General features: G+C 44.9%; 7 protein-coding genes across 7 annotated transcripts; 5 read left to right on the plus strand and 2 right to left on the minus strand.

Moving 5' to 3' along the window:
* Window positions 1-166: 166 nt before the first annotated feature.
* PHALS_07759 (dna topoisomerase) lies at window positions 167-1477 on the plus strand (the record flags this gene model as incomplete). Its single annotated transcript, XM_024721284.1, has 3 exons — window positions 167-305; window positions 370-470; window positions 548-1477. 3 exons carry the CDS (start codon window positions 167-169, stop codon window positions 1475-1477), a joined length of 1170 nt encoding a protein of 389 aa, XP_024586398.1.
* Window positions 1478-1555: 78 nt separating this feature from the next.
* On the plus strand, window positions 1556-4902 carry PHALS_07760 (kinesin-like protein; the record flags this gene model as incomplete). The annotated part of the gene is made up of 5 exons (XM_024721285.1): window positions 1556-2050; window positions 2131-2982; window positions 3052-3990; window positions 4072-4620; window positions 4699-4902. 5 exons carry the CDS (start codon window positions 1556-1558, stop codon window positions 4900-4902), a joined length of 3039 nt encoding a protein of 1012 aa, XP_024586399.1.
* Window positions 4903-5041: 139 nt separating this feature from the next.
* On the plus strand, window positions 5042-5766 carry PHALS_07761 (hypothetical protein F443_15164; the record flags this gene model as incomplete). The annotated part of the gene is made up of 3 exons (XM_024721286.1): window positions 5042-5090; window positions 5156-5446; window positions 5510-5766. 3 exons carry the CDS (start codon window positions 5042-5044, stop codon window positions 5764-5766), a joined length of 597 nt encoding a protein of 198 aa, XP_024586400.1.
* A 1088-nt stretch (window positions 5767-6854) lies between these two features.
* On the plus strand, window positions 6855-8499 carry PHALS_07762 (Nonsense-mediated decay protein Upf3; the record flags this gene model as incomplete). The annotated part of the gene is made up of 6 exons (XM_024721287.1): window positions 6855-7487; window positions 7549-7668; window positions 7730-7789; window positions 7847-7934; window positions 8004-8368; window positions 8440-8499. 6 exons carry the CDS (start codon window positions 6855-6857, stop codon window positions 8497-8499), a joined length of 1326 nt encoding a protein of 441 aa, XP_024586401.1.
* A 458-nt stretch (window positions 8500-8957) lies between these two features.
* On the plus strand, window positions 8958-9675 carry PHALS_07763 (ras-related protein rab-28-like; the record flags this gene model as incomplete). Its single annotated transcript, XM_024721288.1, has 2 exons — window positions 8958-9628; window positions 9666-9675. The coding sequence occupies 2 exons, from the start codon at window positions 8958-8960 to the stop codon at window positions 9673-9675; spliced, it is 681 nt and encodes a 226-aa protein (XP_024586402.1).
* A 25-nt stretch (window positions 9676-9700) lies between these two features.
* PHALS_07764 (uncharacterized protein) lies at window positions 9701-10877 on the minus strand (the record flags this gene model as incomplete). The annotated part of the gene is made up of 2 exons (XM_024721289.1): window positions 9701-10402; window positions 10455-10877. 2 exons carry the CDS (start codon window positions 10875-10877, stop codon window positions 9701-9703), a joined length of 1125 nt encoding a protein of 374 aa, XP_024586403.1.
* A 7664-nt stretch (window positions 10878-18541) lies between these two features.
* PHALS_07765 (uncharacterized protein) lies at window positions 18542-18883 on the minus strand (the record flags this gene model as incomplete). The annotated part of the gene is made up of 2 exons (XM_024721291.1): window positions 18542-18751; window positions 18827-18883. The coding sequence occupies 2 exons, from the start codon at window positions 18881-18883 to the stop codon at window positions 18542-18544; spliced, it is 267 nt and encodes an 88-aa protein (XP_024586404.1).
* Between the last annotated feature and the right edge of the window lie 3972 nt (window positions 18884-22855).

The following is a 22855-nucleotide window of genomic DNA, read 5'->3' on the forward strand; positions in this document are numbered from 1 at the left end:
CGTGTAGGGGCTCTTTGGGAATGGTGTTGTTTGAATATACCCAGCCTGGGTAAGATTATGCTACCCTCCCTTATTTAAAACCCTCTCTAAATTAATCACTACCCCCAGTCCCAACATGTTTAATTTAGACAGGTTTTACTGTAGTAGATTACTGTCATCAATACAAATGACAGAGCAAATACAGCACACTGTAGTGACCCCCCCTACGCCGACAAAGCCGGCAATGTCAAATGATGGAGTTGAAGATGACATCACACCGATATCACTTCTTCCGCTTCTCCGCAAGAAAGGCTACAAATTCTCATGTACGTTGGTTTGATCTTTTATTTCACCGGTAAAATGACGTCCTGTCATTGTGTAACGATGTAGCCTATGCCCGAGAAGACCATGGGAATGCTCTATACTGTGTAACATTTTGCGATGTTCTACCTATCTATGAGCGCATGTTTGCGGTGGCTGGCGGCAACCGAGTACGATGTGATGCTGAAACAACAGTCGCCTTTCTGTTTGACACGGTTTCATGTTTTGATTCTGCGATTCTGCACAGTTAACAGTATACGAATGTCTGGATAATGGTGGACTAGATGTGATTCAGGTGTATTGCGACGGTGATCAGGAGGAGCAGTACTTTACGGCAGCGTGGACAGTGGACGTGCTCACAGGATCGCCGCTGCTGGCAGCTGCGGGAAACCGCGGACATATCAAAGTGATTAATTGCATTACGCAGTCGGTGCTGATAGTGTTGTCTGGACACGGCAATTCAGTGAACGAGCTCAAGTTTCATCCAGTAGACCCAAGCTTGCTATTTTCGGCTAGCAAGGACGAATCAATTCGTTTGTGGAACTCACTTACGGGTGTTTGTGTCGCAATTTTTGCTGGTCATGTGGGTCATCGTGACGACGTATTAAGTCTAGATATTCACCTGAAAGGCTCATGCTTTGTATCGTCTGGCATGGACAATACTGTCAAAATTTGGGATTTGGAGGATGAAGTCGTCCAGACAGCAATCAAGAAGTCATACACGGAGCCTCGACCAAAGGATCGTCCATTTGACACCAAATTTATTCAATTTCCAGCTTTTTGTACCAGTAAGGTGCATGCGGACTACGTCGACTGCGTGCGTATGGTGGGCGACTTGATTTTGTCCAAATCCACCGGCAATAAAGTAATTTTTTGGAAGCCAAACCCGTCGCGAGGTAAGGACGCTGTTACTGTACTGCGCGAGTATCACTACAAGGACGCAGACTTGTGGTTTATGAAATTTGGACTTGACTCGCTGCTTGAGGTGATGGCTGTGGGCAACAAGAAAGGAGTTGTGAGCGTTTTTGACCTGGACGCTGAGCAGGAGCGGGCGGTATGCAAGCTCACTCATAATAGCTGCAAAAGCACGGTGCGTCAAGTGTGTTTTAGCAAGACTGGACGGACGATTATCACTTGCTCAGACGACGCGACGGTCTGGCGCTGGGATCTGTTCTAAAATTTAGGAATTGCTTATTAGATAATGAAAAAATGAATGTTCGAGTCTTTATTCAAATTTTGAAAACTGATTAGCGATATGGGCACAAAGCGCAGGAAGGGAAGCGAGCTGCCTACAAGCACTAGTAATGTCTTGGGCCTTTCATATGCACCTTCGGAGTGCCCACCACCTGCCAAGGGACCAAGGACTGCAACATTAATCGCACCACCGTCTAATGCTCGCCGCTTTGGCTTCAAGGGACCGTCGATCTCGCAGCTATCGATGCCTGCTACCGCCATAGCGACCATCAAGACCGAGCCATTGCTTGGTAATGATCAGAACACAGTACGTGGTAATAAGATAGTTCAGAACAGCGCGGATGTGGATACGACACAGAGCATAGCACCTATAGATTTTGAAGTGCACATACTTAAAACTTTCAAGGAGAGCTTCGATCAGGAAATAGTATCGACGCTCGAGCAGCTGCTGGCCTTTCGACCAAAAGCAAACAAATTCGCGGTCAAAGCACGAAAGGAAGAACAGGTCAATTACATTAAACAGCTCAAGACTAGTGTGCGCGATGTCGTCACCAAGGTAATCCAATAGAGAAAGAAAATGGGCGAGTAGCAGTGGTTCTCACCTAAAACTGATTTTGCTGCTGCAATGACTACAAGATTCAGAGCTTCAGCACCCAATCCGCAGCGATGGACGACAAATTGGCTGGGCAGAAGGCAATTCTGGAGCAAAGGTTGGTATCACTGCAGCTGGCAGCAAGGAACCAAAGGCAAACGGAGGGTGAGGCGAAGATACTACGAGAAAAATGTGAGATGATGCAAAAAAATATCATGCAAATTCAGGCGTCAGAGCAGGAAATCCGCCGCACTAACACATTTTTTCGAGACAACTCTGCAAAACTTGAGATTAAGCTCAAAGAGACTCAAAAAGAGAACGAGCAGCTAAAAATTGACTTGAAGGCCCATCAAACACTCTTACAGAACGAGAAGCAGCGATTTGAAAATGAAAGACTAGAGCTGGAAAGTATTTTTAGGCAAAAAGGTCTTGAAGCAATCAAGGACAAGCAAATAGAGCTGGATAATTTGCAGGAAGAAGTCAGCAAGAACCGTGATGAGCTTGCTTCAGTTATCAAAGTGTTGGACAAATACAAGGATAGGGCAATTGATGCGGCAAACAGTCTTAACGACGAGCGTGAACGGCGTACAAGATCCGAGATGGAAAAATGCACTCTCGAGGCTAAAAACCAGGCTCTTGAGTCTCGTATGAGCAGTGCGGTGAGTGATGCGGCAGAATTGAAAGAAAAGCTTCAGCACAAAGAAGTTGAAGTGTCCAATTTAGTTAAAAGTTTGACCGAAATCCAGAAATTTAACGCATCCGTTAGCACCAGGGTTGAAGCTGACAAAAAGGAATTGGCTGATAAAGTAGAGCGACTTCAAAATACAATTCGAACGCTTGAGCTGCGGGAGTCGTCAAGCGCAACGACAATGCGTGACCTCCAAAGACAGGCTGAGGTATGTTACTGTATGCGTGAAATAGAGATCGAGTTCATTGGTATTTATGTATTGTTTGCAAATCAACAGGTAGAATTAAATGCTCGAATAGAGGCTGAGAAAAGCGAGGAGGGACTTCGCTCGCGAATAAAAAATCTCGAAATTGAGTTGCAAGAGAAGTTGCAAAAAGTTGGAGTAGAGGGAGGCGTTCGTCAAATGCTCGAGGATCAAGTACGCGAACTACGAACCGAGCATATAGCTGTAAATGCTCAGATGGAAGCAGTGAAAGCAGAGATGGAACGACTAAGGTCTGTCAATGTTGTCTCAAAAGAGCAATACAATGACCAGATCAATAGCTTAGAAAAAAGGTTTCAGCACGAACGGCAGAAGTATATGGGCCAGATCGACAATTTGCAGGAGGAGAAAGTCAGTCTTGAAAGTGAAGTGAACACTTTACGAAGACGAGCTTCATCGGTTCGTGATGGCGACATTGAAGAATTGTGCAAAGTGAAACGTGAGGCTGACATTCTTCGACGACGTCTCATCGAGCTGACTAATCAGGGTACTCAGTCGATTGCTCAGAAAGACGAAATGATATTGGAGCTTCAAGAAAAAGTCAAGCAGGGAGAGAAACAGAGGAGGCTGATGCACAATACCATTCAGGTTCGTTCTGTCATCTTGACATCATATTGCTGTGATTATATTTTTTCTGCGTTACAGGAACTGCGTGGAAACGTTCGTGTGTTTGCTAGGACACGACCGTTCTTACCGTCAGATCATTGCGATCCTAACAAAACATCACCCGTTATTTCATGCGATTTTGATGGTGAAAGCTTGAAGTTAGTACGTCCTGGGAAAAATTCGTCAGAGCCGGATTCCTTTGCCTTCAAGTTTGACAAAGTATTTGCACCTTCCGCTGGCCAAGATGTCGTTTTTGAGCAGGTATCTGAATTCGTCCAGTCTTCTCTGGATGGGTATCACGTTTGCCTATTTTCCTACGGCCAGACTGGATCAGGTAAAACACACACGGTAAGCTGTTAAATTGCTGAATATGCTCATTATTCAGCAACTTAACATTAGTGAGCTTACGTGCAAAATTGATATATTTAGATGCAAGGAAGTGGCAATGGCCAGATGCGTGGAATAATTCCCAGGGCTATTGAGATGATTTTACAAGAATGTGAAGCTTTAAAAAATCAGGGATGGAGCTATGTGACGAAAGTTTCATTTTTAGAAATCTACAACGAAACATTAAGAGATCTACTTGCCACCAAACATACTGGCGATGAAAAACTAACCATAAAGAAAGATACGAGTGGAGGCGTGTGTGTTCCAGGATTGTCAATGGTCCACATCAATTCCATGGAACAAGTTGAGAATCTCATGGAGCGAGCGAGTAGAGCGCGAAGCGTGGCGTGCACAGACATGAATGCAAAATCCTCTCGTTCTCATAGCGTTTTCTCGCTGCATTTGAAAGGGATGAAGGACAAGGATGGAATTGTATTAAATGGTCAGTTGAACCTCGTCGATCTGGCGGGTAGTGAGCGTGCTTCCCGGTCCAATGTCTCCGGCGACCGCTTAAGAGAGACACAAGCTATCAACAAGAGTTTAAGCTGTCTCGCTGATGTCTTCACCGCCATTGGAAACAAGGCTTCTCATGTTAGTACCCGCAACTATTGCATGATGAAACTTAATCAAGAGGCATACTAAACCCGTTTCTTTGACCTGCCTGAATAGATCCCTTTTCGAAACTCAAAGTTGACCTACTTACTCCAAAGCAGCTTATCAGGCGATGGCAAAACATTAATGATGGTCAACCTGTCGCCAACACTTGAATCGGCAAGCGAAAGTTTGTGTTCTCTTCGATTTGCAAAGCAAGTGAATCAGTGTGAATTAGGCAAACCAAAGCGACAAGTCAAGTCCAGGCAAGATTCATCCTGAGAAGCAGCCTTCGTACAACTTTCTGGATTGTAAACTATATATGAGTTACTACTAGTGTGTCGACAATAAACCAATTGGTTTCGTATTTAGTATTTTAGCCTTCAAATGTTTCCAAAGTGGTTTCGTCTTGGTCATTGCAATGGGGCCCAAGCGACAGATCAAAGGAAAGAAGGCAAAGGAAAAAAAAGGTAATCTTTCTCGCGCTTCGCAAACAGGATATATTGCTCAGACAATTTTTCAGACGTCGGTGCAGAGAATGGAGGAGTGCTTTCTGCCGAGGAGAAGGCGCGATTATTTCAATCAGCAAATCGATCACTGCAGATGCAGCTCGCGGAAAGGCAAGAGATTACTGTAAAGACGCTTGAGTCAAAGCGAGAGTTGCAAGACCAAGTGACAGAATTGCAAAAAAGTTTCGAGAACGAACGTAAGGACACGTTTGGTATTACCCAGGACATGACACGCCAGTATAAAAGTATGCAGGAGGAACTGCTGAACCGGGTTAATACTCTGGAAAATGCTAACACGGAGCTGCGAGACCAATTGGGTAAGCCATATGACATGTGACAGGTGACAAGCGCTTTACATTAATATCTAACAAATGGTGCAGAGTTAGCTCGCGTCAACTTTCAAGAAATGAAGCACGAGTCGAACCGTTTAATCGCTGCTAAGAATATTGAGATTCAGGAACTCAAAGTCAAAATGGAGGAGATGGCGCAAGAGTTTGGGGATATGCTGAAGGAGACATTGGAAAAGATGCGCGAGCGCATAGAGATTACAAACACAAGCTTCGAGAGCGAAGGCGGGGCGGTACCCATGATGCGAAGGCTTGAAGAGTTCAACCTGGGCACACCCACAAAGTCCTGATTAATGTGCAAATCGATTAGCTAAGAGGATGTCGCTTCCAAAATGATAGAAATCTCAATTTTACATCTTCCATTGGCAATATGTTCCATTTCGAGGTAACCAGCTTTACACAAATGCGCTCACATGAACATCCAAACGGACCCTTCAACTTTCGCTCGCGCTAGATTCATTGCCGATCGCAGGCTTCCTTTCGTGTCCTTCAAATTAAAAACAGCTGCTTATCTTGATGGGTTGCATTTACCTTTTAAATCGTGGAGGAATCGGAAGCAGGCTCAAATTCGACTAAATTGCCATTCTTCGCATTTTCCACCAGTCCTGAAAGGCCATCGATCGATTTCATTCGCGTTTCCACACCCTTGGATGAAAACCTGGAGGCTCATTCGCCCAACATTGGCCACATTTTCTTGATCAACAGAGACAATTTCTATCCCCTTGACAATATATACCCACAGTATCTTTACGTGGCAAAAGCTGTTCAGCAAGTGTCTTGCGAACATAGCACGTTATGCAATGTCGCATCAAGTGGAAGGAATGTACGCTGACACAGACTCAGAGTGCAGCCTGTTGCCAATCTCCATTGCAAAATTACTCCATTTCTTAGTTCGGATCCGCTCACACACGCAGTGCTATTAGAATGCGATAATGGCATCAGAACCTGGACGTTCCTTTTTGCTGTATTAAACAGGCAAAATCATCGCGAACGAATGGCGCTCATAGTTCCTCAAGTTATAAAGCAGACATTATTGTCATCCGGATCAACTTAGGCATCCGAGATCGTATCACGAGATCGCCCATTCGAACCTGAGCCGATGTAGAACATATGTCGTCGGTCTTACAACGATGCAGCGAAGGATACGTGCAAATGACGCAATAAAAGTCCCTCAAGATGATATACTCATGCGACGCTTCAATTGCAATGCACGTGGTGTCGAAACTCACATCTGAACGATTTTGGTGCGGCAAAATATAACTTAAAGTCCGACTTTTTAGTAGGACTATCGACCACTCACAAATTTTATCTCAATTAACCTTTCAAAGTGTATATCTGTCTACTATAACCCGTATTCTGCACTTAAACTCCAGCCACCATGACTCCGCCGCCTCGCCGCGGCTTGGGTAAAGGCCGCGGGCGCGGGGGACGAGGAGGCGAACGCGACCAGAGCGGTGTTATTAACAATCATATCAGTGAAAGCTCAACCTTAAAGCTTAAAAAACGCGAGCGAGGAAACAGTAGCAACAAGCGTGGCGGGGGACGTGGGAGCGGAGCCTCGTCTACTGCCTCGTCCTCATCCGCTACATCTGCAAGGCCTACGCGTGCGGTGACAACGGTCTTAAAAAAAGTGGTGGTTCGCAACATTCCCCCAACAGCTTCGGAATCGGAGGCGCGGGAGCTGCTGCAGGCGCATGGTGTAAGCGATGAGCTGATTTGGCGCTTTGTTCCTGGCCTCAAGCGGAGCAAAAATCGTCCATCAACGCCTGCACGTCTTTACTTAGATATGAAACACGAACCGGAAAGCGCGCGCAAGCTTATTGCTTCGCTTCACGGACAATTTTTCTATCCAGATTTAAAGGATCAAGGGGGTTTTCAACCGCTGGACGTTGAGTTTGCTCCTTTTCAAAAAATTCCACGCGAAAAACAGCGCAAGGATGCAAAAGATGGAATGTTAGACCGTGATCCGGAATATATCGCGTTTTTGGAGGATCTGGCCAAGCCAAAAGACGTAAGTCTAGACGCTGTTCGTCTTTCATATGGCAGGATGCTGACTTGTTGAATTGGAATAGAAACTTCCAAGTGTTGAAACGCTAATGGATATGGTAGATGGCGAGACAGTGGAAAAGCCGGTCGCGGCTTTAGTCAAGTACATGAACGAGCGGAAGGCCCACATACGTGACAAAGGAAAAGTACGTTAGAAATGTTGGTGTGATTTGTGTACAATTTTGCTGAGTCGCTTTGAATTTACAGGGAAAATCAAGTGCTAAATCACTCGATAAAAGTGGGCGTCGGCAAAAGGAAAAGATTGACGTAAGTTTATTCGTGATGGTGTACTGCGAGCGGATGGTGACTTGTGTATTCGGACAGGGATCAAAGCAGAAAGGACCAAAAGATAAGGCAAAGTCTGCGAAGGATCGTCAGAAAAAAAGAATTGGCGAGACGGGAACAATCTTAGGTGTTATATTTGAATGTGGCGAGCTCTATTTCACAAGTGAGAAATTTAACATTTGAATCTGTTTTTAAGATTCCATTTCGCGCAAGCAACGGGGAAAAAATTTGTTAAGAGAGGATGTGCAGGAAGCCTATACTGAGGAGGCTGCCCAACCGGGGAGTGTGCATATCATGACGCAGAAAAAGTCGGCCGCCGCTACCCCTGCCGGCAAAGCGATGGGAGTAACGCCACTTCAAAATATTTCGTTGGATTCCACATCAGAAACGCTTGGCCCTAAAGTCGGCAAGAAGTCCGGTGGTCGTGGACGGATTAACTCGAAAAAGGGTAAAGATGGGGGCGAAAAGGCTGAGGGCCCTAGTAGGACCGATGTTAGACATCCATCACGTCGTAAAGGCGAAAAAGGTGGTAAAAAGGAGTCGACCGACAAACTCGAACGGGTGCGTAAATCCTAATCCGTGGCCGTCAACATGATTTGATGTTGATCTCATTAAAAATCGACGACTTGCAGAAAAAAAAAGTCTTTGCCCCAAAGGATGCAACTGCGCAAGGCACTCCTGCCAAGAGCTGATGATGTGTGACTCAAGTGTCAGCACATTATTTAATGTGAGCAGACGCAGAGGAGTCAAAGCAGCGGATTGAAAATGAACACTTTAAAGAAGCGGTGACGCAGCCGATGAACACGCACGTTAGGTGGCTCGCGGACATGTTTGGCAATCAGCACTTAGCTGTTGCATTCACGGAATGCACTGAGTGGACTGATCGAGCTGTCAGTGAATCATGCCTTGATGCTTGCTAGATTACTGGCATGATTTGGTTGACTGCGATCTAAGGCACGTCTTCCGACTGCCATCAAAAGAAGCAGAGCTTGAAGCAAGTCCTGACATGCAACCAGCAGCTTTGGAAGTGGTGAAACTATTCTTAGATAGCAAATGCAGTGCCTCTGTCGAGGTTGTTTTCTCTCTGCACAACCGTTTCATGATCTCTTTGTTGCAACTCTAGTTTTTGTCCAACTGATATACATTTGAGATGCAGACGCGAAGGGACCCGACAATAAAACTTGTTCTTTTAGGTAATGGATCCACAGGCAAGTCAAGTCTCATCGCACGATTCGTGAACGACGGATTTGCTCGCTTGTACAAACAGACTGTCGGACTCGACTTTTTCGAAAAAGTGCTGCAACTTCCGCGTGATCAGCGAATTCTGCTCCAGGTGTGGGATATTGGCGGTCAGACAACTAACAGTAAGATGCTGAATAAGTATCTCTTTGATGCGCATGTGGTCTTGCTGTGCTATGATGTCACGGATGCACAGTCTTTTAGTGACGTTGAAGACTGGTTGAGAGTAGCACGCAAAAATGGTGACAGGATAGCAAAGTTATACCTTGTAGGCAACAAGACAGACCTCGTTGCTCACCGTGTCATATCGAGCGAGAAGCACGAGGCTTTTATCCGACAGCATGAACTGCTGGATGGATTTTTAGTGTCGGCTAAAAGTGGTGACAATGTTTTGAAAACTGTGTACCGCATTTCTGCAGCTGCTGCCAACATTCATGTGTCGGAGTTCGAGCTTTCGTTTTGCGATAAGGTAGTGCGCGCAGTCATTCCTCAAACAAGCAACGAATCTCAGCCGGATCTAGAGGCTCGAACTGCAATGGCAGATGCTATTGAGGCCGAAGATCAAGCCTTTGAAGCACTCAAGTTCAGAAAGAGGATGCGGCCTCATTGTTGTATGCAGTAGTAGCTAATTGTTATCTATCATTTGAACAATATCTATAAGTAATAACATTCTACCCGCAATAAAGCGCGTCGCTCTTCTCCGGTACCGTTTAAAAAGCTGAGTCGCAGCAATTCGTTATCACGTAGCTTTTGCACAGTAGCTGTAAAGGCATATAGTCGTGGTACAATCACTTCTGCCCACAAGTCTAACTCTTTCTGTGTTGAGGACGCTGAAAGATGAAGCGGTGCTACATTCAGCGACACGCGCGATACTTGAATGGAGGGCTGGTGATTAGCGCCGTAAATGCATTGCACCAAGTCGCCGTGCTCAACACCGAGCATTTTCATATATACCGCTAATTGTACCTGATCGTAAAGCGGCAGTGGCGAACGAAATCCTCGCATGCGATTTTTGATCTCCACAACTACAGGAGTTAACCCCCACTCATCTTCGGAGGATATGGTCAGCACATCAGCCACTCCGTCTACCATGCCACATATAGAAAATAGGCCGTCCTTAGAAAATTCATTGACTTCTTTATTGGTCAAAGTTTCTTTGGTGGAACTATGGGCTCGTCTGGACGGCCGTTTAACTGTCATTGAGCGTTGCCCTTGACCAGCCAGCAAAACATAGTCCATACAAGTCTCTTCATTTGCATCATACGTTCTATTTGTCTTTGGCGGAAAAGGAAAAGTCAGGAAATAGAAATGCTCGTTCGTAAGCCGCACCTTGGACCCGATTTGTCGCTCGTAAGCCTGCAGCAAATCATAAGTTTGTAATTCCACCTCTGAAAAGTGAGCAGCTTACCCTCAGAGCCAGCAATTCGTTGCGTGTGCCAACACTTGTGTTGATCTTTTCGACCAGCAGCTTGCGCACTTCGCGCACCTCAGCCTTCGCAAGTTTGTCTGCCTTTTGTGCCTCGGCTAGCCTCTTGTTAATGTCCGTCAGTAGCTGTTGAGCTACTGCTACACGCGCGGGGGACGACTTCTCTTTAGACCAACACAGCGCTGCCCGAAGCTTCGAAGCCACAGCCGCTCCACTCTTTCGCACGAGCAGCTCCAGCTCTTGGTCTTTAGACACGATTCGTAATTGCAGTCGGTTAGCATCTCTCTTCAGCAACTCTTCTCGATCTTGATAGACACAATTCAATAGCTCCTCCGTCACATCGCCATAGTCGTGCAGCCCGGTGACCAGGGCCACCTTTGACGCCGAGAAACGCACTGCTACCATAAGTAGACTTGTAACTAAAGAATGGGATCGGTACAACTGTCATTTAAATGGCAAGCTATAAATGAAGATTTTATCGTATTTATTAGAATCGCAATAAATCTGCTATTGTACTCATCATTTGACTTCACGCGCCTTGCACTGAGAAAGCTCTGACTAGTAGGGTTCAAATTTTCACAGAAAATAGGTTCAAAGGCCATCCGAAAGGCGCAGTGCTTGAGATGGAGAATTTGATCTAGAATAAAAGCTAATGAAAATTGATATATCCTTCTCGGTGAACCGTCACATTGTACCAGTAGTCATGGAACCTAAAATTACGGTATATTCTATTGCGAGCTAAATCCTTAAATATTTGGTATTACAATACCGTAATAATCGTACAAAACCCCGATAGCGATAGGTGTGTCAGAAAAGAAGACCAATTTCATTACAAGAAATCGTAAGAACGCATATACGAGGTATTAGTCTGCAACATTAACTCCAAGTCTATGTACTCTTGAAATATCAGAAAGTGTTCCGGGCTCTCGATTATCTACCTTGTAGAAGCGCACAACCCAGTATCCATGCGGTTGCTAACGCCGACTCTGGCAATCAAAGTTTTCGTGCAAAATGCACGGCAATCCATTACACTTGCTTGGTAGCACTTGTGGTCAATCTCACGACCGAACCATGATAATACCGTATCCTCTGCGATGACGAAAAGTGAATGCTTGAGAACCTGTCCCCGTGAAAATAGACCAGCGTATCAAGCTTTTGTCTATCCTAGATCGCGATGGAAAAGACAATGGCGGTTAAAGGGCCAGGAGAGGCAATCGCTCTCCTGGAGGCGCACTTTCTAACTTCGGAAATATGCTGGTTAGACACACCCAGTAGCGTCTCAACCGGAAGCTGATGGTGGAACAGATTGCTCCCACTGCGAGGCTGCTGATGTTGAGCGTTCATGCTTTTGAGGGCTGAGACAGAAGAATTCTTCTAGATGAGGGAGTCTAATGCGGCATGAATTCTGGTTGATCTACGCGAAGCCACAACTCGTCGTACCTACGATCTCCAAGCTAGGAGGTTGCACGCGAGTATGGGTGCTAACGTCTAAAAAAATATATTAAATCATATTGCAGGTGTTTAAACCGCCTACCACCCTAATGGGTGCGTTTGATGCTCTTGTGTATCCGTCACGGAAGGCGAAAACTGACGGAAAATGTCTGGGGTTTAGAGCCTCGATCGCCGCAACAGTGTCTGACACCCTCCCAACGGCTGAAATCGTCATCGGACCTTTAAACGGCTGCGGCTGGCACCGAGACATTCCGCGATCACCCTGCCTCTCTAATTAAGCGATAGGCGCCGTACTCAATGCGAAGCTAAACTTTACATGCCGCGAGAGTTGGATGAGGAACCGAAAGTGGAAGCTCTGCGAGCGCGCCAAAGGTAAAAACTGTCTGCGATGCTGAGGAGGAGGAGATAGATAGCTAGGGTGCTGAGCAGCTGCCCGGTACTCACAGTCGCTCAATTTGTGGTTGTTTAACTCATACGTCTTAAAAGACCCCTTTGCTATCGGCTTTAAGGATTAAAGGTCGATGCTCCCACGCTAGGGCAAATGAAGAAAGTGGAAACGTTAATTCCCTGAATGCACAGGGCAGTCGTTGTGATAACGTATATGAGACATCCATGGCACACGTGGGCCGCTAGCCACGCGTCATGCAATTAATATTATCTATTATATTACAACGTGCATATTGAGCATCATTTTCAAAACTTATTCCAGTAAATGACTCTATTGAAATAGCAGACGTATTAAGTACTGAGTCATTTTATATGCCGTCGGCTCCGATCCTTGGGGAGGACGTAATATGAGATATCTGGTAATCTATCCTCGGTGTACAATGACATGTTTGGTAAGCTCATGATTAATGTTGGTCGCGAAAGGGTCAAGAATCTGGCCGTCAAGACTAGCAGTGTAATCGGTCACAGAAGGCGAGCATAAGCCATAAGAATACGATGTAGTGACACATCCAAGAGCGTTATAACGGATGATCCCCACGATTAGGCCGCTGATTTAACAAATCCAGCTCTATTAGGGCAGGGACGGAAAATTGCTCCTTTTAATTGGGGGGAGTTGAGTTTATGAACCTGACCAGGCATCAGATAGGGTAACAGCGCGTCGCACTTGCGGTCTTCAAGCTAGAAGGCGGTGCGCAAGAGCAAACACTACCGTGTGAAACCTCACATAAAGATATACTCTTAGTTCTGGCAGATTTGAAATGCCATTTGTCGCAGGTGTATTCGCGCCACCTAACCAGACATACCGAAATGCCTCAAATTCTTGTCCACTCGTCTAGAGAAATGAAATTTAAAGGCTATGTAAATAATTCTGATCACCACAATAGCGGTAGGATCTGTTTTGGAAGCCATTACAGTTACTATTTTCATAAAGTGTTCCTGTTCAAGGGCGGATTGCTCGGAGACAATAAGCCGTTTCTTGAAGAAGTAGTGAGTGTTCAGTGTACATCTTCCAGCGGTGAGGGTCGGGCGGAGTGCCAGAAATGAAAGATCTACGGGCATGCCACAATGATTGAACACAGAGATAAAAGAGAAAGAAAAAAATCTTAGGCTTCGAAGCACCTCCACAGCCTTTGTCGATGGATTATCTGTGGTAGTACAAAAGCACCTGCGCCTTGCTTGCACACTTATCTCTTGGCTGATGAGTACGAATGGTCAATTTTCCACGTAGTATCTTACCCCCCCTCGTTTTGAATTTCAATGAAATATTAAAACCGAAGTCATTTGTGCTGTTGGTCTTGTTGCACCTAAAATGAGTATTTTGAGTTGCTTGACCAACCGCCTTTATACGCCTTATAATGGATTGTTAACCATAATAAGTACCTATATGAAATTCCTATAATTATTCTGGGAGAGCGCCAAGTCCTACTTGACACAGACTGACCTCCTTGAAAAGCCAATCTACCTCGTGGACATTGGGAGCAGCGAAAGAGTTCAGCCTAAAGAATGATACTTTCTTCAAGAAAGGCAGGTATTTTAGACCAGGGTTGTTGGCTGTCAACACCAATTTTTGGGCTTCGCGAATGCGCAAAATGTCCGAATAGGTTCTGAAGTGTTATGCAACTACGCACGATACACGACTGTTGATGTCGTAAACGGCTTATAGAGGCACTAAAGATGCCAAGTACGGAAACTGTATCCTAGCGTTTCGTGACGGGGCCATAGCAAAGATTCTGTGAATACCACCAGGCTTATGAAAGGCAACATATTCTTCTTGTTACAGTAAGTACTGTGAGCGGGTCGAAGGAACTATTTACCCGACTAGTGACGTATAACCGTCTGGTGACACAGCTGTTAAGACTGCGCCATGTCGATGCACAAGTCTATGAATAATACTGTACGTCTGTCTGTAAAGTGCAGAACACGTGGAGTGAATTGAAGTCACTCACCTTAAACTCATACGGAGTAGTGTTTAAATAAGCATGTAATTTTTAAGATTATTTTTATATTACTTTCGAACAGAGGCACTTGTAAATCCACGATATTCTTCGTCTTTGCAGGATCTCTCCGCAAATAATGTTTCTCGTTGAGATCCTAGAAAAAGATTGAGTGGACCCCGAAAACACATCTACTTACGTAAGCTCTTTCAAATCCGGACCAACCATTTCATTTCGTCTGTGTAAATTCAATCATTACCATAGATCGTGCTTTACCCTTGGCATATACCGACGAGCATGAAAGTGTCGTCGCAATTGCGTATCGCCAGCTCCTAGCGATAGAGAATGGCAAAAAGGAATACTTTTTGCCAAATAAACCTTCAAGGTAAGTCATAAGCCGGATTGACTAAATGAGATAGTAAGTACCTTTTGCACCGTCCTCACTATCAGATGTCGCATGTCACGACGGCGAAGTTGCCCATTGATGATGCGATACATCAGATGCTCGTCTGTTGCGCTGTTGAAACCTCTGAGGGAAAGGTAGTCTCGGACTCGAATGCCTCTCAGGCAAAACATGCGATCTCACACCTGTGCTGTAACGGGGTTACACATACCCTGATATGAAGAGGTGGGTCACACAGGATGTTTTGACCATACAAAGGTGTGGCTACATTGTAACGAGAATCCAGTACGTGGCATGACTGCCAGTTTTTAATGCATATTAATAAGTTTTTACTATTAAGTAGGACATTAATAATATACATTTTTTCTATTTTTAAGCAGGAAGACCTAGAGATTTAGATATAGGCGGCTTTGCCGCAAATAAAAAAGATGAATTTAGTTGAAATTTTGAGCAGAAGAGCACATTTGCCTTGATTAAGGCTTTGAATACTCTTGGAGGTAGCGGATTGCGATCCGATACACTCATACTGGTTCTAGTATAGAACATAAGGTCGGCCACCTTAGTAAGCTTCCTCTACGCAAAGAGTTACGGCAGCCCCGCTGCATGCGTCGCTTTTCCTCGTTCCAAACATTACATCGATAAGCAACTCGACGCTGGACATGTAAAGGTACCGAGTGATGTATACCGGAAGTACAAAATAATGTACGAGGCGCTCGAATAAACCACCTCAGACGAGAAAAGGCACTTTCTTTGTGCAGGCTATGTACCGGTGGTCCATGTGCGCATTTGCAGACCGTTCCAACAGGTCAAACTTTCGCTACATGCGTCGACGCCTTTGGCCAGTCAGCCAATTTTAGCAGAATGTTGGTATTGTATTAGTATAGACTTGACTGCCAGGTTTTAAAACGACGCTTTCAATAACACCGACAATGTGGTTGTTGTGGAATGTCTACTGCTTGCCAGTGGCCAAAGCGTCGGATCAAGATACCTGCATTACAGTGAGGTCCTAGGGAAATGTGCTGGACACCAAATCAAACATGATCATACATGAACAGATGGTCTGACACTACGGTACGTCTGCGTGGTTGGGATATTCTCTTGCGTGGACAAACCGTCGTGTTGATGAAGTGCTATGTGCGTCGAGATAATATTCTTGACTCTGCTACACATTGTGAGCAGAACGGTATCAGCAAATAAAATGTATGGTCAGTCCCTTTCCGCGAAAACCAGAGCCAGGGCCAGAGCCGTGTCAAATAAATATGGTGTAACAAACAGGATAAATTGTAGAGGCATGTACAGTGTGAAATAGCACAAATTTGGTGAGTGAAATTTTTTTCTCAATACCACGCCCTCTCAGCGGAAAAGGATTCTTCCACCACGCAGACATACCGTTCCGTCAGATCATCTGTCTATGTATAATCATGTCCTATTTGGTACCCATCACATGGAACAGCGTTTTCTGAAAGCTAGCTGTAAAGCAAGGTACTTCATTCGACACTCTGGCCACTGACGAGTCGTGCTGGTTCAAACTTTCGTTAAGGAAGCGCTTTGCTGTCGCCTTACCCGTTACGGTATTGCTGACAGCATAAAAATTAACCAATTTGCTCAAGCATCCATAAAGACCATAATGCTGGTATCACCGGATGCGTCTTTTAAGATACCAAAAATGAAGTCTATACCCATGCAGTGCCAACAGTCTACTAGAGCCGGCAGTTTGGCCATTAGCGCAGCTGCATACGGCGATGTTGTAACCACTTACACGGCATATATGCACGCACATGAGCACACAGAATTAGTTGTGCTGGCATAGCGCGTACTGAGCATTCTATAAATCCTATTTCATGGTGGCCACTCAAAGGGGTCATACAGTACTCTGGATTTAAGGTCCTTAACGTGAGTCCCCACGATACGCTATGTCATTGCTGTGATACAGCGAGCCTTGGGACGAGCATAGCGGTGCCGACATGAATCTCACGTCTTGATTAATCGGGATTTAATTGCTAAACGTTCTTTCTTAACTTTTTTGCTTCACATTGCTTTCAGCAACAAGCACAATACACGTCGCGTTTGACCCGCACATTTTACGTTTAGCTTCATTGGTTTGCGACATCATCATCGTAATTCGCGACATTTCATTGTCAGGTGACGCGAAAGCGCTCTCGCCACCACATTAAGTCGACCCAGCTATACCTCGTTTGGAAAGTATATTCTGCAGAGAAAGATAAAAATCTTACCGTTTTATGCTAGAGGCGTGATCAAAACGTCAACATGGGGAGTGATGCATGATTAATACATGAATAGCAATGACTGATAGCCAAGCATGATCTAATGATTTTAACAAGGTGCACCTTATAAAATGTTGCTCCTTGGTTTGGGCTAGGTGGTCAATTTCAGCTATTTTGGGCTGCTGGGACTCGAACGCGATCTCACGTTCATGATCACCGGCAGCTGCTGGGAGTAAATCACAATTTATGGCAACAGTTGAAGCCGTACAGACGACAGAAGTGAGCCGATCTCGAAATGAGAGAATCTAAACTGGAGTACGCTTGAGAGTATTTATAGCTTTAATGGCGACTTGCCCCAGCTCCATCTGATACAGTGTCTAAGGGAAATAGTGAGAGGCCTTGTCATATTAGCACAATAAGCAGTAAGTAGATGAATTGACCTAGTCACTTCCTTGAGTTCCGATGGAACAGAGGCCTTGCGGATCTGTGATAACCTTTGTTTTTTCGGGGTCCCAAACTTCTCTATGAAGAATCTCGAACAAAAATGGTATTCGATGGCAAGAATTAAACACTTTTTATATTGACGAGCAGCTTGTTAACGCTCATACTCTTGAGTACTGCTTGCAAGTGATTACTACAGTCTCACATCCGACATCCCGTGCTGTGCACAAATATGGACGAGTAATTCGTCAAAAAAAGGTTGCACGTGGTCGCGATGTGATCTACGACTGGGTCTCAAGCGATAAACATCTGCTGTTGCGCGAAATGGTCCCTGGGCATAATGTGACTATCCCAGATCATTTCGCTTGAAATAGTTGCTGCAGTTGGAGGGCTATCACTGTCACATACCCGTAGGCAGTCAACTACGTCAAGCAAAAATATATGGTGCAACCGACCATGCTGTTGCACAGTTATGAATCGACTTTTGCACCGGAGTAGTGGCTGCATTTGGCTTTTTATATGCATATACAACTTGCTACTTGTCGTTTGTCTTTCTGACACCATAAGTCGACGCAAAATCTAAAAATTTACTCTCTGTTAGTAAATCTGCTCCGGTCTTTGCATAATATTACAGCTATGACGACACAGTTTTCCCTCGGCAAGGGCCAATATCGTTTGACGCAGTATCTGGCTATGAAATCAAGTCAATTCATATACACTTCCCGGTCCGGGGGCAACGAGCGTAATTGGTCTCTTGTCAACATGAAAAGATCGTTTTTCACCACGAAGTAAATAGCTAATGCTTTTTGTAGATGGATGTATAGCTCTTCGCACTCAACGACCTGTAAATGTTCTCAATACGAGCTCGTCTATCTCAGGTGCCAACCTACCATGCTGAACGTCTAGTGTTCTGCAGCACTAACACCTTTCATAAAAAAAACTCGTCAGGCTCGACGAATGCTGATGCCGGAGGTAATGGCTAACGAGCTGGCTACCCCTTTTGACCTTTCTGATCACTGCGCACACGAATGAGTCACTCTTATTGTCACTAAGCCGTGCAGCTTGACTGCTCCGCGAACTGGCAAGTTACATAGTATTGCTAATACCACGGCTTTGTCACATTGTGACAAGACTTATCTTCTTCAATATCTGCACATCTGGCTTTTCCTATAAGGTTGACACTGGCTCTGGCACAAAAAAGACTCCAACTTGCTGCTGCAAATAAATTATCTCATTAGGAGCACACTCCTGGAGGTGTATCGGTCTGTCACTCTTTACTGACACCATAATATACACTCTGGTTTTGCGAATATGGTCGCTATTGACTATTTTGTTGTGCGACCGCGGCTTTCTGCCGTTACGGTCGCCATTGTCATTCTTATCTCAAGGCAAGACAGCTTGATTTGCACCCAAAGCGTCTAAATAAGATACATTCTGGACGTTGCGATATACAGTCGCTTTTATCTCTTTCATCGTTAGACCGTGGCTTTCTGCCAATACGGTCGCCATTGTCGTTTTCATTTAGAGATCACGGCAGTTTGTTTTGCCCTTAAGTTAAGCTCAAAGCCTTTAGAAATGTCGTTGTTAGACGAGATCTTGTTCTGTAGTGAAGCTATCGTAGATTCATACTCGTGCCTCAACCTTCACTTCCGATCATAGGTGCTTCAGTATGTGATACGTAACATTTTCGACACTGTCACATATATATCCGCCACAAGTCGCACAAAATATTTGATCCGTACTTGGCATCTTCAACACGTATGTGTACACGCTTACCGTTTTCGACCGGCGTGCGCTGATCGTAGCCAACGACGTCTTTTTATCTATCAATTTAGCGACGGCTTCACAAACCCTGCGACGTTAATGTTACAAATGACCTTTTTGAAGCTGCAAGCCTTTTTTTAAAGAAGATTTGGTCATTTTAGAACTAATAATAGTAGTGCTAGACCTCACGAGATACAAATGAGCTTTGCTTTTCTCCAGCAGACTGACTTGCACCTACTGAGACTTGACATTCACCCACGAGAAATTTGATGTACGACCCTACGCGGGCGCTTCACTAGTTATATAACTCGGAGCAAGAAGACAACACCGGGCAAGGATAAATCGTCGCAGATACATATCTTCAAGCAGGGTGGGTACTGGGATTTCGTTTGAGCCGCGCCTTTTCGGACACCCAAATTTGACTGTTACCGCCTCCGGACGAGGAAGTGTCTCCGTCGTGGCAATCAGAGCTTACGTCAGCTGGACATAGTCCGCAAATATCCGCCTTTCTTGACGGGTGAGCAAATACTTCGAATGAATGCGGTACTCTTGCTTATGCGGTGCGAACACTTGCGACATATAACTCGTTGCACATAGAAAATATGCCCTCTGCGAATGTGCTGGAAATAAGTACTCATTCTTGCACGCGGCCTTACATCGTGGTGATTTCAGGCGGACGAGCTTTTGCCCCATTTGAAGCATGGACGATCTCATGGCTGTCATAGCCTTTTCCACTCGCAGCGGAGGATTTCCCCGCAAAGATTTGAAGTATTAATATCTTGAGCGTTACGGTGGGAGCCAGTCGTGCATTTGTTGAACTCTAGTTGAATCGTCTTTGGAGGTGTTGAAATATCGCATTCTTTGTGACTGCTAAACAACTTCGAGTGATTTAGTACATCATTCAGCCCTTGAGCCACCAGATCCTCATCTCTGCGAGGAAAAGGATAGACCTAGACTAACTAACCGTGTATAGTTGTTTCGAAAACAATCAATCAGACAGCTAGCTATCCATTACATGAAGCTAAATTTCTTTAGTACACATATCATCTCTGACGTGCATTGTGGGGAAAAATTGCAGTACGACTGTACAAATCAGTGCAGAGTAGTGTTCACATGTACTCATCAGTACAAAATATAGGTCAAAAACGTACTACTCGAAAATCTACATTGGTGATGAGACCGATGTGCTCCATCTAAAGTGTAAGGCGCGATTCAGTAACTTTGCGAGGAACTTTCCGCGCAGACTTCCTGCTCAAATTTTCAAGTTTCACATGGTTTAACCTCAGTGTATCCAAGATTTTACTTTTCCATGTGCGGGCTTTGTACCTATAATCTCTAGGAGCACTACTGGTGTTATCCATTTAGCTTTACTAATTATAATCTATTTTCAATTCAATTGCAATTTTACCGCATTCCTTCATCTCAAGCACAAACATGCGTACCATGTCAGGGGCTGTCTCGAATAGCCTCTTACGCCTGGTAGCACTTTGTAGTCATTCCAATGGCCAGATCAAGAGTCTATATAGGTCGCCTGTGTAGCGTGCGCTGGCATTCCAAGACCCCTTGTCCGATTGTGAGAAACAATGGAAAGGATGGAAATATTGATGGGTCCGATGCCTGAAGAGACTGTGGAATTGAAGAATGGGGATATTTCTCTCATCTGACGCGTCGCAAGTGGGCAGGCATGGAGCGTATCTTTGAAGACAGTGGTGACGCGGCTATTTACAGCTGGCCAAAGTCGGCGTCACCGGGTGAACGCAGGAATGCAACTGCGAGCTTCATGCACTACGAGTTCATCAGTCTTTGCCGACAGCACCAGCTTCTGTCGCGATAGCAAGAATACCCCCTAAATCTTGACATATCTCTGTAAGGTGACAAAAACTGGCCAAATGGTTCATAGAAACGTATGCAGCGATTATCGTGAAACAGCTCGTGGACCCATGGCAGCAAGTGTAATTATCGATGTCCATACTTGCGGGTCGAGAAAAGTATCGAGTGCTTCAAAACGTTTGGCTGTACCAAGTCGCTTTTTTGACCTGGTCGACTTCAAGCAAGAGGTGAAGAAGGCTTTCGAGCCGCTGAGATTTCAAAGCTTCGTCAAGGAAAATTAGGCCTATAGTTGTGAGCACAACGAGCGTAATACTTCGTTTCAAATGTTATCAACTAGCCAATTAAGTTCTCAACGCAAGTTATGGCATTCATGGCAGAGTTCAATGATAGTCTAACTTGGAATCAGCTACTCCACAAATATCCGAATACGTTGGACGAAGTTACGGAGTGTGTGACGGAAGAAGAAGTTAGCATCAAGCAAGCCAACTTTAGCGGCTCTGTCTCTTGTCGAACAAACGAACAAGCGACATCGTACAATGGATCGAAACATTTCTCATTGCATTGCGACTGCCAACAAACAGCCACGCAAGGAGGAAAAGTGTTTGCTTTGCGGTAAACCCAGTAACATTGCGAGGAATTAAGGAATCCATGCCAAGCTAGCAAGCCGCGCATGACCTGCAATCGAATCGAACACTTAATGGTCGGCAAATCGAGCGTTCGCAACAGAAAAAACGGGAATGACTATCAGGGGTGGGTCTCCCTATTGAGCGAGTGAAGAGCTTTGTGATAGTCGTGATAGCGCAGAACTCTATCCCCGATGTGATCAATGCACATGCAGATTCCATGAACAGATGTGAGTGTATAGAGCAAGAGCCAGACTTGAGAAATCATATGATTAGGGAAGACCTTTACCCAGAGCCCTTACGAGCTCTTGTAGATACTGATGAATCGAACAATCTTTGTCCGCACACAAGTGGTGAGACTGCAAGGATTTAACCTACCTACTTCAATATAGAGATGATTGTTAGCGAGTGCTGCGTATTCATTTTCAACAGATGTATACGTCCAAATTACCTTTCTTGCTACCACACAACCGAGGTGTTTGTCGACTTGCTTGCCGACGATGACCTTCCCCTCCTTTCAGTCGATGCTAGGCCGATATCTTTCCATCCAAGGCAATCTTAGAATCACATCGAACTTGTCATCAATGACGAGTGCGATGAACTCACCTTCACTTTGTTATTTCTCGTTCGACTGTCATACGCAGCACGCACTTAGGCATCGCCACTCTTATCCATCCGCTAAGCGAACGATCATCTCTTCATTGATTCGGGCAGGTTAAACCTTGCCTTCTCACCATTTGTGTGCGAATATGGGATAAACTCATTTTCGTTCTGGTGTTTCTCTCATTTGGTTTCTAAGAGTCAGGCGTGAGATAATTCCTCACACTCTGACGACAAGATTATGAAGACCACTGAAGGAAGGGAAGTCAGGCGCCCGAAATGACTATCTTTTGCGGCCAGGAGTAATGTAAAGTTTTGTTTTTGCAAACGTAAAGATTTTAATAAGATTAGTGAAGACAGGGAGTGGATAAGGATGCCTCAAGTGAACTCCAGAATTCTTCTGCTTCCTCAAAGTGTTACTATGAACGAACATGTTGTCAAAGTAGCTCGATGTAAAGTTCCTTAATGGACGAAGTACATCAGTGACCATTCTGCTGAAAATCGCTGGCGCTTTCTTTAGTCCTTGTGGCATTGCTATCGATTCTCAGAGCATACCACAATGACTACTTTTCTGCAATGAGTGATACATCACTCTCACGCATACTGATTCGACAGGAGATATACCCTCGTCGCTGCGAGAATATCCATATATATATATATATAT

Source organism: Plasmopara halstedii (genome assembly GCF_900000015.1).
Source record: "Plasmopara halstedii genome assembly, contig: Scaffold_3120, whole genome shotgun sequence".
NCBI lineage: Eukaryota > Oomycota > Peronosporomycetes > Peronosporales > Peronosporaceae > Plasmopara > Plasmopara halstedii.